Consider the following 15,727-nt stretch of genomic DNA (forward strand, 5'->3'; position numbering starts at 1 on the left):
CCCCAGGTATATGGCACGGCTTAACCCGCCGGCCATGAGGGAATTCCTTTATGGCCCAGTGGTTGGCGCGTTGGCCCCAGAGTGGAAGTTATGCAACGTTATGCAACGCGGTCAACCTTTGGATCGGTGACCGGCGCGTACAATACAATGGTGAAGGGGAGATAACAAACTAATTTGGAGTTCGTGTGCTTCAAATAATGACAAGACATGTATGGTCTTTGCACGTGTACAAATGTATTTTTGATATTGGAATACAATCATGCCACATCGTGGTCAACTGATATGTTACCTGCAGCAAACCTTACAAAAATGATACCAGCATTTTAATGTTCTCTCAGCCAATCAGTGTGCATCCTATTTCGTCTCAGTCACTGAAACTCGGACGAACCACCAGTACACTGCTTCAAAATGGCCGTTCTTTGTGCGGCCCTATGGTTGCAACTACGTGACATCAATTGGAACCGACTGCAAGTATTGGGCTAGATAGTCCCTGTAAACTATTGGTATTTGAGGTAAGTGCCTCTGAAACACCATTCTGTTGAATTTCGTCATCCTTCCAAGAATTGATACGATGCTTAGAATGCAAGGATGCACCGCTTTTTGCGCTCGGCTTCTTTGAGTATTCTTCCATCCACAATGGCGGACTGGCCCACACAGATCCCATCCATGGTAAGGTCATCAGACCTTTCCTTGACCCGTATTTCTTCCAAGACATTTCAAAATAATATCTTCGCCATTAAATGGCTTATCAGTAATAATCCGCTGTGGACAATAATAAAGTCAGCGGCAGCGGAGACGGAGGAGGCAGCCTCAACTGTTTTTATATACGTAGTTCTTCCTAATCCCGCTGCATATATTATGGCGTGTTGTATATAATTCTGCTCATACACCCCAGAGAGGAGGTGAGAGCACGGACCTCTGGCATGGACGGATACATCCTCCCCACCATGGGTCTCTCCGCTACGTGGAATCCCTGATTGGAAAGAGTACGAAAATGCCTCTGAAAGAAAAGAATTCGCAGAGTAGCGGCAGCCATCTTAGACGCCATATTGAATCTAACCCATTCTGGCTGTGGCTTGCGACATCTATAAGTCTTTTTAATCTCCTATGAGTCGCATATTAGAAGTAAGAATCCAGATGGTAGAGAACATTATACACACAGAAGTGATGCCCCCTCATTAAAAGGTGTTATAAAGTAAAAAAGTAATCATGCAGGTCATCAACAATGCCGCTCAACATGAAGTTGCGCTACCTATCATGCGAACTATTCTCTTGGGAAAAAGGGTTTTTGAGTTTTTGAAAAACTTGTCGCCAACACTGATTATAACCCAGTAGAGGTTTTTCGGTATAATGAAAAACCGCTATAATCGGGTTCTGACTGAAAAACCTCTACGGTGTGTATAACTGTGTTGGCTGAAAAACCTCTATTTTTAAGAGTGTATCGCTTTACCCGTGTTATCGTGCATTGGATCCTTCCTGTGGTGATTATTGCTGTCTCCATTGGCGTAGAAGAGTGTCGTGTAGTGCTTGCCGTCCCCCGCCTTGGCCGGCCCTGAGATACCTGCATGGAACATATGGAACGGGTTGATAACATTTGAAGTTCGTAGGGTCATGTATGTAGAAATGCACAGTGAATTTGGCGGCCGAGATTGAGTCAAACATTTATCAACTTTGAATACAAGAAGGCGAAATGTATGTGACTTATACTATTATATGTGAAGATGACCTTATCCCCGCCATACTGGATGGCAAACAGGTGGTCCTAGGTCATGGGAGGCAAAATGATGACATTTCACAGAAGCATATTTCCACGTCCTTAATTCGGTTTGTTTTTTCTCGAATCTTATTTTTGGACTCAAAGAATTTTCCAGTTTAGAGATTTGCATTTCAAATAAACACATTTTTTCTTCATTGGAGTCCTTTGTTTACCTTCACATACCTAAAATGGAGTTGCCCCTGAAAGGATACCCTGATATGGTCATGACGTGACTATGATCGGCCGTGACCACAGTTAACGTATCCTTCTCATCGGTCATCCTGGATGCTGCTGATATCGCCCGGTCCATTTCGACCGTCTCGTGGAAGGCTAGCTTCGCGTGTTTTTTATGGTGTGCCAAGTCAATGAGCGCACCTGGGAAAGAAAGGTGCACAGCATGAAAAGTTGCAGAATTGTGAACGAACTTTTCAGTAAAATTTCGTATTGATCGTATTATTGATTCAGACAGGAAATAAGTCCATTCGTAAATGTTATGTCCGCATCGGATTTAATTTTTTTTTTTTATATATCGTGGCTTCCAAACTAAACAGGATTTTAAAGGGACAGGGTTATCAGTGCAAAAAAGAAAACATTCTTCGGCAAAGCGCAATGGTGATTTTGGGGGACACCAGGCTAGGCCATATTTGTTTCTGGTCGCAAACGACGTGGCTCTGTTGCATTTCTTGAGACCTTTCTCCATGCATCATGAAAGTTAGATCCGGTAGGGTTTCCCAATCTATTTGTAAAATCTACACGATCATTCTCCAGTCAGTTCGAGACAAATAACTTACTTTCTACAAAGAGAAAGAATCCATTCTTATTCCTCTTCAGCAGTTTAATGGCCATTTCCGTCATTTCGTGTAAACTCGGCTCACCGGCGCCATCGTTATTCCGGTATGCCTCGAACTGCATGGCATCTTCGTCAAACAAGCCTGAAAACATGCACATGCAAGATGACATCATGCATCAAGTTAACCTTTCCAATCAAGCTTCCAATTCACGTATTTTCAAATGAGAGGGTCGTTACCCAGAATTACACGTCGAAATCATGTCCGTTTAGAAAACGTATTTCTGCTCAAGGGCTTTATCAGTGCAACGATTGCTCTCCAAATGGAGGAGGGGTTGTTCCACTTAACTAACGCCCTCTTCAACCGCACCCCCACCCCCCCCCCCCCACACACCACTACCACCACTGTTAACGCAGGGTCTCTCAATTAGACAACAGAGAGGAGATGAGATATAATTCGACCATTCCGGTCGGTTTCATACTCCATGGCATATTCGTCAAACAAGCCTGAAAAGATGCACATGCAAGATAAATCCATGCATTGGTTGACCCTTAATATAACTGAACAATATAGGTTGATTTGAAGGAGGAAACCGGGGATACTCGAGGAAACTACAGTGTCAAAGTGGTTCGCCCTCTTCATCGAAAAGACACTGTTTTAGAAATAACAAAATAAGATTCATAACAAAAATTTCATTATTTCTTATTTAATGTAATACAGATTGCCGATAGGCAGCTGTCAGGCTAGATCCTGAAGTGATGGTCCTTCATGATAATTGTACGTTTTCAATAATAGCGTAAGCGATATATTTAATATTGATGTAACGTTGGTGATGATTGACAGTGGCCTGATGTAACGTGTTTGGTCCCCCCAAAAAATCAGTGCTGCCATACAATAGATAGCTTAAAGAAATCAGTTCTTACAAAAAAGGAAACAAAATAATAGCCTGTCTGTCTGTCATCTCGTGCAGCGTTACCAAACAAAGATGAGGAACACTCAAAAGCGTTACACCGGAACCACAATTTTATGGCCTAACAGGTAATCTTCATCAATGAAATGCGCTGAGAAATAGAAGAACAAGGCAATGTGACGTCAGAGTCACATATAGAGTGGCGCCACCAGAAGTCATTAACTTGGCTTCTTTTGCTCTTTCTTTACAATGCTTTTTGCTATTGTCCATACACGAGGCGTAGGTCATAGCATGGAGGATGTAGTTTTGTTCATACACGCCGTGAAACAGGTGGGCCATGGGTCCGTGCGCGTAGACCGGGACATCATCTGCGCCATGTGCCGCTACGTTTAGGGGGACCATCGACTGCTGTCTGAAGGAGAAGGATTCTGAAATGGAAAATAATAAGTCAAGGTTAAGGTCAGATTGATCCAGGTCAAGGTCACATAATATATGAGCTCTGATTGGCTGTTTTGGGTGAAGCGTCGCCAGAGGGGTAGGAATGATCTCTGATCTCTGATCTTGTACTCCCTTTAAATGTAGAATAATATTGAGAGGAGCAAAAACCGTCGACGTCAAGATGGGTTTAAGAAAAACACTACCTACCTGTATCGACGCCCGAGAGGTTCTTCCTGGTACCAGGGGAGATACCTGACGGCCCATTCTGGTACATTATCGTCGTGTAGGGCATGTTATCCTGGCCGAATTGATAGTCATCTATACCTGTTAAGTGTTGTATGGTAATTTGCTTAGCATTTTTCGTTGACTACTATCGACGTGAAATTACTTAATGGCTAATTGTCAGTTTACAAATTAATTACTCTGCAATTCCTTCATTCCGTAATTGACCTTATACATGTTTGCATGTTCTATTGCTGGTACATTATCAGTAGGAAAAATGCGCGGTCTCAAGCCAAAGTCAGCTTGCCTGGACCGAAAACTGTCTTCCACCAGTCTTTTAAGAAATAAATAGATAATAGATATCATAAAATGAGTGTTCTAGAATGTTGTTTCTTTGTATGCGACCCGTCAGAAGAGATTGGGTGAGGACCTGAATTAGAGTCGTCTCATCTTATAGCCGCATGTCAACTGCGACCTCTTTTCTTAATATGGATCCCGGCTCTCGGGAGCAAACGTACCGAACAAGGGATTTCCTCGAGACGCCCATCCTCCTACGGTCATCACATGCCCGTGGTCTCCAGTGACGAGGAAAAGCGTGTCATCTACGCTTGCTCGGCTCAGTGCCAGCTCTGCTGACCGTTCCATCATGACCATCTCGTTGAGGGCATGCTTGCCCAAGTTCATGTGGTGCCCGTGGTCAATCCTTGCACCTGAAGATTAACAATGTTACAGGAATTCATGAAGATAGTCATATCATATCACGATCTGCAGTTATTTATATGTGCTGGATAAAAACTTGCGAGTTACCCCCGAGTTACGCGCCAAGGTGGATTTCGATTCGTCAGTAGGCTTCGAAACAAGCCTTATGTCGTAAAAAGCGAAGAACACGAGTGACAAATAAGTTAACGTTTAACTTTACCTTCAACAAAGAGAAAATACCCATTTGGATTCCTTTCCAACTGCTTGACCGCATACTCGGTCATCTCTACCAGACTTGGTTCGCCTGCCTTATCTGTGGCCCTGTCACCTTCATAATTCATATGATCATAGTCGAATAATCCTACAAAATAATGAAGATGGAAATAATACGAAAGGAAGCGTGATTTTTCATGGAATAAAGGAGGCGCAAGAGGAGTGATCATGCAATATTTGGCAGGGCTATCCAGTGAGATTCAGTGCGTTAGTCTAGGTGTACACATGCAACAGGCACCAACATATAGCCAAGAAGAAAGACACGTGGCAGTGTTCAGGTGGGCTTGGCGCTTGTTCAAGAAGAAACGGGACTCACGGAAGCGTGGAAATGGTGACAGCATTGATGTAAAATATGGATGAACACATACCTTAATGATCCTTGTGCCGGGTTTCGGATTCTTTCATGCGTTTGTCATGCAGGGAAACCATGCGCCAGTGCAGTAGCATGCCACGATCCAGGGGCTGTTAAAATTACCCCTTAACACGAAAAACCAATTGAAACACGGGTATCAACTGGAACTCGGCGGATGCAATGACAAGCGACACATTTTATATAATGTCATAAAGAAATAGATGCCAGGAGCTTATACATGAAGGTCATACGAGGCACATCGTTTTGGATTTTCAGTAATTCCGGTTTTACTGTAGCTGAAATCGATCGAAAGACTGGTCAGCTGACTTAACCTACCTAACACGCGATCATAATTTCCAGCCTCAAGTTGATCGAATTCTTTCTTCCTCCAAACGTATTTATAAGTGAGATTCCTCCCCGCTTTGTCTGCCTCCCATTCTTTGATTAGATTCCGTCCATCAGTCCGGCCACCAATCTTTTCTGGATACTCTGGGTCCGATTCGGAGTTTGGAATGAAATACTTTCTGCCACCTGCAAAAACCACCTGAAAATAACAAATGAGCATGCAAGCAGGGGTTGATGGATTAATTTTTTAGCTTAGATTGGTAGTCGATTTACTCAGTTCAGAATATGGTAGATGGCATGATGAGGGTAAAATGTGTTCGAAAGGTACTTAAAAGACCATGGATATCCTTAATGACTCTCGGGATGGTTGACCACAACTTACGTCGAAATCCTTTGCATTGGTTACAAACTGACTAGCAACATCAGCTACCCTTCCTCTGCATGCCTTCGGCACTTTGTCGTCCTTCTCCCACCAGCGCTCTGGGCTGTGCGCATACGCTGCGGAAGGGGTTGCATGGGTTAGGCGCGACGTGGTCACCAGTGCAACTGACTTGCCTGAAGAAAGAAAGGATATCGATAGCCCGTTGCCCACCACGGTATTAAATAGGGAGGCATTCATCACCGGGGGAGGAAGGGCTGAAGCATGAGGCAGCGGCGATGAGGTGACGCATGGCCGTTTATCTGTCTCGAAGACTTGCCAATTGGCTCGGAATGACATGCGTGCGAATGGCTACGAAATTTGGGAATATTTTTTGTATATATTTTTTGTTTCCTCACTTTCCCAGGGAACTTCCCCAGACATTTTTTTTTGTGGATACCCCATTCAACATTTTATTATTTTAACATATATGTTTTCTGTTGGATCCCAATGACAACGTTGGGATGATTATAGGCGACAAACAAACAGATCACATCGCCTTCTCCCGGAGTCTTTGCATTCAAACGGTTGGGCCCCGCTCATTTGTTGTATTTTACTCACCTGCCTCTTTTGCGATAAAGAAAATTGTTTTTAAATCCATTTCTGGCCGGTAGGAGTCGCAGTCACCCCTGATTACCCTGTCATCGACACCAACAAGCCCGAACCTCGTTTTGACGCCGGTAAATATGGCCGTGGCTGTTGCGGCAGAGTCGGGTACTTGACGATCTGTGTTGTAAGTCTGAAACATTAACGACAACACATTTCGAAAAGATATCTATAGACCTTGTTTAGTTTTGGTAAGTTTGAAGGGGTGTAATATTCTTTCCATTCTTGATATTTGCGTGCACCCTCCCCTTGTGTATCTATCGCTTCCGACAATTTACTTCATCAGGGCCATAATACTGCCACAGGCTATTTCCTATGCTGAAGTACCGGAACGGTGACATTACATTTCCGCTCGTCAAATGTTCACACGCACTGCAGACTGACTTGGGATTCTACACTCTGAGACATATGCATAGGCTTTTGAGCTTTTGAAAATTCTAGAAAGGTTTAGGTGTGTACCCTTACCCACACGTTAGAAATGAGCGGAGCAAGCGCAGGAGACAGTCAAAGGGTGAATGCGGAATACAAACCTTCGCCAGGCCAACATAAGGAAACTCCTCAAAACTGAGTACGGTCTCCTCTCCCGAGTTTCCAGCCATTTGCCCCTTGTAAATCCTGGCCCCCGTGACCGTGGGAATACCCATACCGTCCCCCATGAACATCACGATGTTTTTGGCAACATTGTTATTTTGTTGTAAGTTTAGTCGTTTATTCAGTTCTTCTGATGCCCGCTTGTTCCATACATCACGAACTGAAATATTAATTCAAGAATTTAGTATTTGACGAGACTCTCGTCTTCTCATGCGATCGATGGAGCACAAGATTATATAATTCAAGTTTCATTTATTTATCATGGTAACAAGTGCGATACACAATATATGTTGGGCTTGTGCGTCACTTCAAACTCCCACATAATTATAACATATTCGACAAATGAGAAACATAGAAGATATACGCGTAATTAATCTGCGTAATGAAATGAAATTACTTTTTGAGTATCTGAGAACATACTAGATATCTCTGCTTGGTATCTGACATCTGTTTGGTTTCAATATCTTATTTTGCAGTTGACGGTGGGTTTTAAATGTTTTAAAACATTTTTCCATTGGCAACACCAAGGTGAACCATTGGTGTTGCCAATGCATTTCATTATAAACCTTGTTTTATTGTGCAAGCATTTCCATCGATAAAATTGTTCTATGTCAAGGAAGGACTTTGTTCCAATCGGACGCGGAGCCAACATGTTCCGACAACCGATACTAAGTACGCCGAGGTCACCATACGAACAGCACCAGCGTCAAATAAGCACTTTATTTACTTAATTTGCGACAGCAGGGTGCATTATCAAATTAGGCCATCCTGGTATCTATCCAAACAGTGTTTAGTTATCAAAGCAAGTTTCCGTGTCATCTTAATTGTATGTAAACCATGTTTATTTACAAGTGGATATACTTAATCTTTGTACATTCACTGACCTGATTTGATGTTCAGGTTTTTTTGGCTGCGTTGTAATCAATTGTTGCCGCGATTTCCCACCGCTTTAGGGAGTTTTCGCCAATCCCCGAAACGTCAACGCGAACGTCTATCCCATTGTTCGACCTCCTGATGACGGTGTCGAACAATGGGATAGACGTTCTCTTTGACGTTTCGGGGATCTGTGAAACTCACCACCACGTTCATTCGCGAATATTATCATATGATACGATATGTTTTTAACTCTTTCGCTCCAAGCCGATTCGGCATCGACACAAAGATTTAAATCTCTTTCAATTGCACCCGCTATCGAGTAATCGTTTTTTGCCTACTAAGATCATAACCAGGGAAGCCGCAACACAACCAGCTTCATTCTCGTCCATCTTTGCACTCATGATTTTCCTCAAAATTATGACAGACTCCCGCCAGAAATATCACCAACTGCCTTGAAACACCAAGGAAACCTTGAGAAACCAAATCAGCTCAAAATTTTCATAGTGTTTCATTGTGTAAACGTCAAAGGTAAGGTTTCTTCATGTTTCATTGGAAAAAGTTTCATGTGTAAAGCGGCCTTGAGCAAAACTAAAATGTGGCTTTTTTCGCAAAAGCTTGTGGCGCCAATGTCGTGTCCTCTTTAACTACTCCCCGTTTTCATCAAAATGCCAACAAGATAAACAATATTATTATTATTAACTGAAGCAAAATGTTAACGGACATTGGGCGGTGTGTATTGCCTTTTATAAAAGGAAGTGACTATTTGGCAAGCCCGACTCACCAAACAGCGCCTTTTTTCTGCCCAAGATGGAGAGCCGAACTCATGCATATTCAACCATCCAGGAGCTCATTATCATTCGTGGCAACACGGTCAGCAACACTGGAGTTACAGTGAAACGCCTTTAGAAATGCACACTAATGCATTTAACATGCTTATCAGTTAAATCACGTTTATGACTTTTTTTGTAGATCCATACAGTCATGTCCATGTACATGCTTCTTCATGGATTATTGACCAAAACCCGAGTTTAGTAACAGAAATTGAATCGAGAGCGGGAAGTCGGCCATTGATAAATATGCGCATATAAATTCGAATATGACGTCACTGCTCTCTGATTGGCCAACATGTTGTAACCTCTCCGGCTCGCCAAAGAGGGTAGTATTTTTGCCCTGTTTGGCAAGCCCGGCTTGCCGAACAGAGTTGATTTTTAGTGCTGTTTGGCAAGCGGCTCTCCAAACAGGACAAAAAAAAGATGCCTGTTCGGCGAGCGGCTTGCCAAATACACCCGGCCTTTATAAAAATACAGATAGAGGAATCACACGTTGGGTGTTGGATTATTCGCACGGTCCCTTTCCATTCGTAGGTGGATATTTCTGGTCATCTCGTTTCGGAAGTCGTGACAACCTACAAATGTATTGGTATTGGATAACTGTTCGTCGTACAATGAAATAGAACCACTTGCTAGAGGTTAGGCCTTTGAAAAGTATCGAACTAGATAGTTCCGTAGCCATTTTTGCGGCACTTCCGGTGCAGCGACATTTGTGGACGATCAATGTTCCTTCGATTGGCCCACGCATTTCCAATGGATACGTATCTTGCGATGAAAAACTGGTCTCAGACCGTGATTAGAAAGCGAGGACCGGATCTATTTTCTAAGCTGTTTCTCCATTACATTTTTTCTTAACCTTTAGAACTTTGCCAAGCCCATGTAGGGGCAGCTTTAGCAACGGTTTACTACTAATAACTTAATTCGAGGGGAAATCAGTATATTACACTCACCACGCGCGAATTTAGCCGATTAAACGCGCACCTTCTTTATGATATAGGAGATGTGTTTGGGAGTAATATGGCCTGGACATCCTTTTAACCTCTTCGTACGCCCGTATGAACTCAATCGTTTCGCACTTCTCGTGCCCTCCTTGATTCAGTATTGCATTAACATCTTCTCGGCCTGTCTCGGAAGACTTGAGAACAGGGATTTGAATAAAGCTGAAGAGCGCGGGGTGAATGTGACCGTGAAAGTGCTGGTCGAGTGCCTGAGAACGTGAGGTTTTGAAAAAGTTTCCATTTGTTTAAGTGTTTTGTTCTCTACCATCTAGTTACGAGTGATTCATACGAGCACCGATGAAGGTCTCTACGAAAAAAAAGGTGTTTTGTGCGAAGTGTTGACCGGCTGACCTAATTGTACGATGTGTTGGTGCTTACGTTGCATTTTAGTCCCTTCTGCTGCAGGAATTGGGCTGCAAACACCAGGGCGTCCCGGGTGTCTATAAACCGAAGACCAAAGACCGAAGACCGAAGATCGAAGATGGAAGACCCCCCCAAAACTATAAAACGAAGATCCCCCCAACTATAAAAGGAAGACCCTGATGTCAACTATAAAACGAAGATCCCCCCATCTATAAAAGGAAGACCCTAATGTCAACTATAAAACGAAGATCCCCCCAACTATAAAAGGAAGACCCTAATGTCAACTATAAAACGAAGATCCCCCAACTATAAAAGGAAGACCCTAATGTCAACTATAAAACGAAGATCCCCCCAACTAGAAAAGGAAGACCCTAATGTCAACTATAAAACGAAGATCCCCCAATCTATAAAAGGAAGACCCTAATGTCAACTATAAAACGAAGATCCCCCCATCTATAAAAGGAAGACCCTAATGTCAACTATAAAACGAAGATCCCCCAACTATAAAAGGAAGACCCTGATGTCAACTATAAAACGAAGATCCCCCCATCTATAAAAGGAAGACCCTAATGTCAACTATAAAACGAAGATCCCCCCAACTATAAAAGGAAGACCCTGATGTCAACTATAAAACGAAGATCCCCCAACTATAAAAGGAAGACCCTAATGTCAACTATAAAACGAAGATCCCCCCATCTATAAAAGGAAGACCCTGATGGTTTTCATTCTCATGTTCAGTTACTGCACAGTTTGTTTTCATTTTCGGTCCATGCTACATTAATGATTTGAGAAAGTAAGTGTACCGGGTACTACACCAGTCGTGTCTAGCCTTAGCAGCTTAGTGGCACAGTTTACATAAGGCGGGGAGCCCCGTACCTGTTACCATGCAGCCGTGCTCCAATATGACCTAGTTTCTCACTGTACTCATCATAGCCAGCCCTCAGCTTCGTCCAGAAGCTGTTTCTATGTGCATGTGTGTGTATGATCTGATCTCCTATGTCACTACGCCGCACTCAGGCTAGCTTGCTTGTTGAAATACAGATGCTCAGTCACGTGTTATGACGTGCAAGTCTGCAGTAACTGAACTTGAGGGTCTAAAACCACCAGGGTCTTCCTTTTATAGATGGGGGGATCTTCGTTTTATAGTTGACATTAGGGTCTTCCTTTTCTAGTTGGGGGGATCTTCGTTTTATAGTTGACATTAGGGTCTTCCTTTTATAGATTGGGGGATCTTCGTTTTATAGTTGACATTAGGGTCTTCCTTTTATAGTTGGGGGATCTTCGTTTTATAGTTGACATTAGGGTCTTCCTTTTATAGTTGGGGGGATCTTCGTTTTATAGTTGACATTAGGGTCTTCCTTTTATAGTTGGGGGGATCTTCGTTTTATAGTTGACATCAGGGTATTCCTTTTATAGTTGGGGGGATCTTCGTTTTATAGTTGACATCAGGGTCTTCCTTTTCTAGTTGGGGGGATCTTCGTTTTATAGTTGACATTAGGGTCTTCCTTTTCTAGTTGGGGGGATCTTCGTTTTATAGTTGACATCAGGGTCTTCCTTTTATAGTTGGGGGGATCTTCGTTTTATAGTTTTGGGGGGGTCTTCCATCTTCGATCTTCGGTCTTCGGTCTTTGGTCTTCGGTTTATAGACACCCCGGGCGTCCCCCATCAATCGTTTAATCCTCTGAATGTTGAAATTAAACGACGCCAAATTTGTACTTGTATTGCAACGTAACGGTAGTTTGTAAAAAATAGTTATGCATGCAACTTGGTGTATATACCGGTACTTTCTCCATGATCATGCCAAAAAAACCAAGTCTGCCATTGAATTTGCAACCTAATAAATCATAGTCTATGACCGGATTCATCATATTTATATTTACTCCAATGTTATAATTTTTTCTGATATTATTACAGATTTATTACCACACTCGACCGTGTCTAGACCCTCGACCCAGAGGTGGTATGTGTATTGAACCCCGGCGCTAATTTTGGGCAAGCACAATGAAACCGAAATTCCATTCGCATACAGTCCACCAAATGATTTTAGAGCAACTGTGAAATGTATAAGATGATTTACAACTTAGCCCTCTCAAGTAGGACAATATTTGTCTCCGCACTTGTCTACGGTGATAGGTTTATGGGCGGTCAACTACTTGAAGAATCTATATCTCTGCACTCATCATTAAAGGGGATTCAGTGCGACCAGCGATTCAGCCTACTCTTCACTTTTCTCGAGCGGTGAAATTTTCCTTCTCATTTCCTGTTTTTAAGTCCGACACAGATCAGTAGCCTGATTCGGCCTGATGAACATGTCGACACGAGCGCCCGCTATAGGGTTTTATCAGATTGACGATGCATCAAGTGCTTTTGATACCGACAGAGGCGAGGGAAGGGCATGGTATTGCTCGTGCGAAATTCTCTTTAAGAGATTATCACGGCCCTGACCCGGGTGTGTGACCCGCGGGATCTATCGGGAAATACCATTACCCACAACATTTCAATATTTTCTTATATATAAAGGTGACCTGGAAGTCTGGATAAAACGGCTTTTATAGTCTTAGGGTCGGTGAAAACTCACTTGCCGAGTACTTGCTTCTGAATGTTGCAGTCAACGTAGCGATTGCGTGTGTGCTAACATGGTTAACTGGTCCCTCACCTCGCAGTTACAATGTAAAAGAATTGAGGTCGAGTCCAATACACTGTCTATTGTCTTTGGCCCGCTTGCACCTCGGTCTAAATTCCAAATGTTTTACAGTCTATCGGGGAAAACCTTGATTTCAAAGAGCCCCATGAAACATTTCAGGATGGTCTATAGGCTTAAATCGGTGAGGGCAAAAAACGCAGAATGGCGGCAGATTATGTGGTGATAAATAATTGGTGTAGATAATCCCACCCCCAACCAACTGTGCTTGCGGTTAATATAAACTACAAACTACCCGCTGGAGCCACGTGTAGTTTTGCCGCAGCAGCGGCAAAGTAGGAAACCAATCTAGTAGAATCAGTTCAGTATGGAGGCTGTTTGATTTATATATATGACAGCCTTCTGTATATCAGTATTCTATAATCTGCTGGGAATTCTGTTGCATTTACATAAAACACTAATTTTGGCTAATTTTTGCTCTCTTAATGAACTATTATGACCTCATTATCACATCTTGTTTGCGGATGATGCTGGTAGATTTACAGATTGTTTGTCTAATGAGGCGATATGGGGCTAACTATATGGGGTGATTGTTTCCAAACTGACCCTGGGTATATAGATCAGGCAGTGTCAGAAAAAAATGCACATCATATTTAATTGTGCATTTGTTGTCAACAGAAATATTTATTTGCAGTCGTAACAATTTACATGCACTCTCATATATCATATGCATTCTATTTCTGCCCGAGTGTAAGATAGCACTTCCAAGGTCCAAGAGGTTGTTGACCACTACCGTGTAGATCCCATCCGCTATATATTCTTTGGCTTGTTATCCATTACGTTGGTTACAAAATTTCTCTTATGCGGATATATTTGAAAAATCCTTTTTGTACAATATAGCCATCTGTGCATACGCTAACGATCGCTTTTTTAAATATTTGCCTAATTTGGCCGGAAAAAGGCAATATTCAGAAAATTGTAAATCGATGCCTTATAGGGCATTAATTTGTTTATACCAATTACATGGGATGTATTTTTATAAAAAATTGCGGATCGTTAGCACCTGCACATGTCGCAGCCTGCAGGATTGTCAAAAATTCATATTATGACCTCTGATTAACTCTATTCTCAGATCAAAATTGATAATTTTTTATGCAGAGTGGGAAGATAAAGGTTGGAACTAAAACATAAATTGAAATAAATAGGTACCATTTTGTGATAAGTATGCTATAGATCTTTTTGTTGGAAGCGCACAGTAGTTCTGTCATAAGTGAACCTCAACCTTAAAGTACAAAACTATACGGAGTAACCAAAAAGCAGAAAAGCGTGCTGACATTGACCTCATACCATAAGCACGTATTCCATTGTGACGGTTAAGTTTTCTTAAAAACAAAATACAAGAAAGAAAGCATGACTCAATCTAAAATCATTCAAAGGGTTGGGTTTCGAGATGCATTAAAATGTTAACTTAGACCCCGTGCCGGGCCAAGACCTACATGTCTGTATGATATTTTTAAATTACATTTTGGGGAAAAAAGCTAACACGCCTAATTACCGCATCCATGGCATTGGCCTATTTGATTCTGGACTGACTTCTTTCTGTGACGAAAACATTTTAGAGAAAGCGGAAATCCAACAAACAACTGGTTTTCCCCTTTAGCCACGTTTTATCCTACGGATATTCTGAAGGTATTTTAAGATTGCACAATACACGAAATATCTGCAAATGAACATTTAAAATATTGAAAACTGAAAGATAAATAATGTGCCAAAGGCAAAATAAACATAATATTTGACTCGAGCCTTTTAGTACATCTTTAGGGCTGCAAGAAACGCCCGACAGGGAAGGTCATGACCAATAGTGATATCTATGCAAGAATACTTGATATATAGGCTTCTTAGCAACGCAATGGATGTACCTCTCAGCTTAGATTTCACTATATACCCGAAGATAACAATTCTCTCCGAAACGTAAATGTGCTTCATTCACTCCTGTTGATTATGAAGTCTCGTAGTTTACGGACGAAAATTCTGAACTACTTAATTTCACAACCTGCCTGGTTAAAGAACACCCCCGAACAATAAAAATGACGATCGCTTTTGCTGAACTTATAAAAGAACGTGACTTACGTTCCAGTTTTCGTGATTTTGGCGCTCCGTTCCCTCCTGATGTTACTGCCGATAAAATGAAATAAAATAAAGCAGCTTTGTAATCCATTCTCCAAAAGTGTTCTCAAGAAATGAGAACTCGAAACACTGTCGTGATGAATGGAATAGCTGATTGTCATCAGTTAGGTGAACTTTGAAATGAGTTATCTTCGGAAGTAAATATACCGGCTGATACTGGAATGGTGGATGAGAAACCTCCCGTGTCGCTCCGATATCGAGTCTCGCGCAAATCTTTTAGGTGCAATACTCGAATGTTCCATTATCCGGCGCAATGACTGGACAGTAGTGTGATGAGGCGTACGTCGAATGTTTCCCCGACAGATATGACACGTAACTCGTGTATTCTCCTTGCATGACTTTTAATTGATATTTGATTCAGGCCATAGAATATCATCATCGTCTCATTCAAGCCGGCATGAAGACAAAATAGGCATAATACATGTAAGTATGTT

General features: G+C 42.1%; 1 protein-coding gene across 2 annotated transcripts; it reads right to left on the reverse strand.

Annotated features, from left to right (window-relative positions):
* Positions 1–235: 235 nt before the first annotated feature.
* On the reverse strand, positions 236–15,394 carry LOC135496600 (alkaline phosphatase-like). 2 transcript variants are annotated; one of them, XM_064786003.1, is made up of 9 exons: positions 15,237–15,394; positions 7,338–7,558; positions 6,763–6,940; positions 6,166–6,338; positions 5,775–5,982; positions 2,548–2,688; positions 1,940–2,131; positions 1,451–1,561; positions 236–1,000 (listed from the first exon to the last, which is right to left on the reverse strand). In XM_064786003.1, exons 1-9 carry the CDS (start codon positions 15,322–15,324, stop codon positions 717–719), a joined length of 1,596 nt encoding a protein of 531 aa, XP_064642073.1. In that variant the 5' UTR covers positions 15,325–15,394; the 3' UTR covers positions 236–716. The 2 variants fall into 2 exon arrangements, with proteins under 2 accessions (XP_064642073.1, XP_064642072.1); XM_064786002.1 differs by lacking the exons at positions 236–1,000; positions 1,451–1,561; positions 1,940–2,131; positions 2,548–2,688 and adding exons at positions 3,263–3,882; positions 4,100–4,216; positions 4,633–4,824; positions 5,034–5,174.
* Between the last annotated feature and the right edge of the window lie 333 nt (positions 15,395–15,727).

Source organism: Lineus longissimus, chromosome 12 (assembly GCF_910592395.1).
Source record: "Lineus longissimus chromosome 12, tnLinLong1.2, whole genome shotgun sequence".
Lineage (NCBI taxonomy): Eukaryota > Metazoa > Nemertea > Pilidiophora > Heteronemertea > Lineidae > Lineus > Lineus longissimus.

Bases quoted from the DNA above. Each gene is read 5' to 3' on its own strand.
- LOC135496600 (XM_064786002.1), bottom strand. From the start codon at position 15,324: ATGGATTACAAAGCTGCTTTATTTTATTTCATTTTATCGGCAGTAACA. The intron at 6,339-6,762 runs GTGAGTAAAATA...TTCTTTCTTCAG, and splicing joins CTTTATCGCAAAAGAGGCAG to GCAAGTCAGTTGCACTGGTG. The intron at 5,175-5,774 runs GTAGGTTAAGTC...ATTATTTTGTAG, and splicing joins AAATTATGATCGCGTGTTAG to GATTATTCGACTATGATCAT.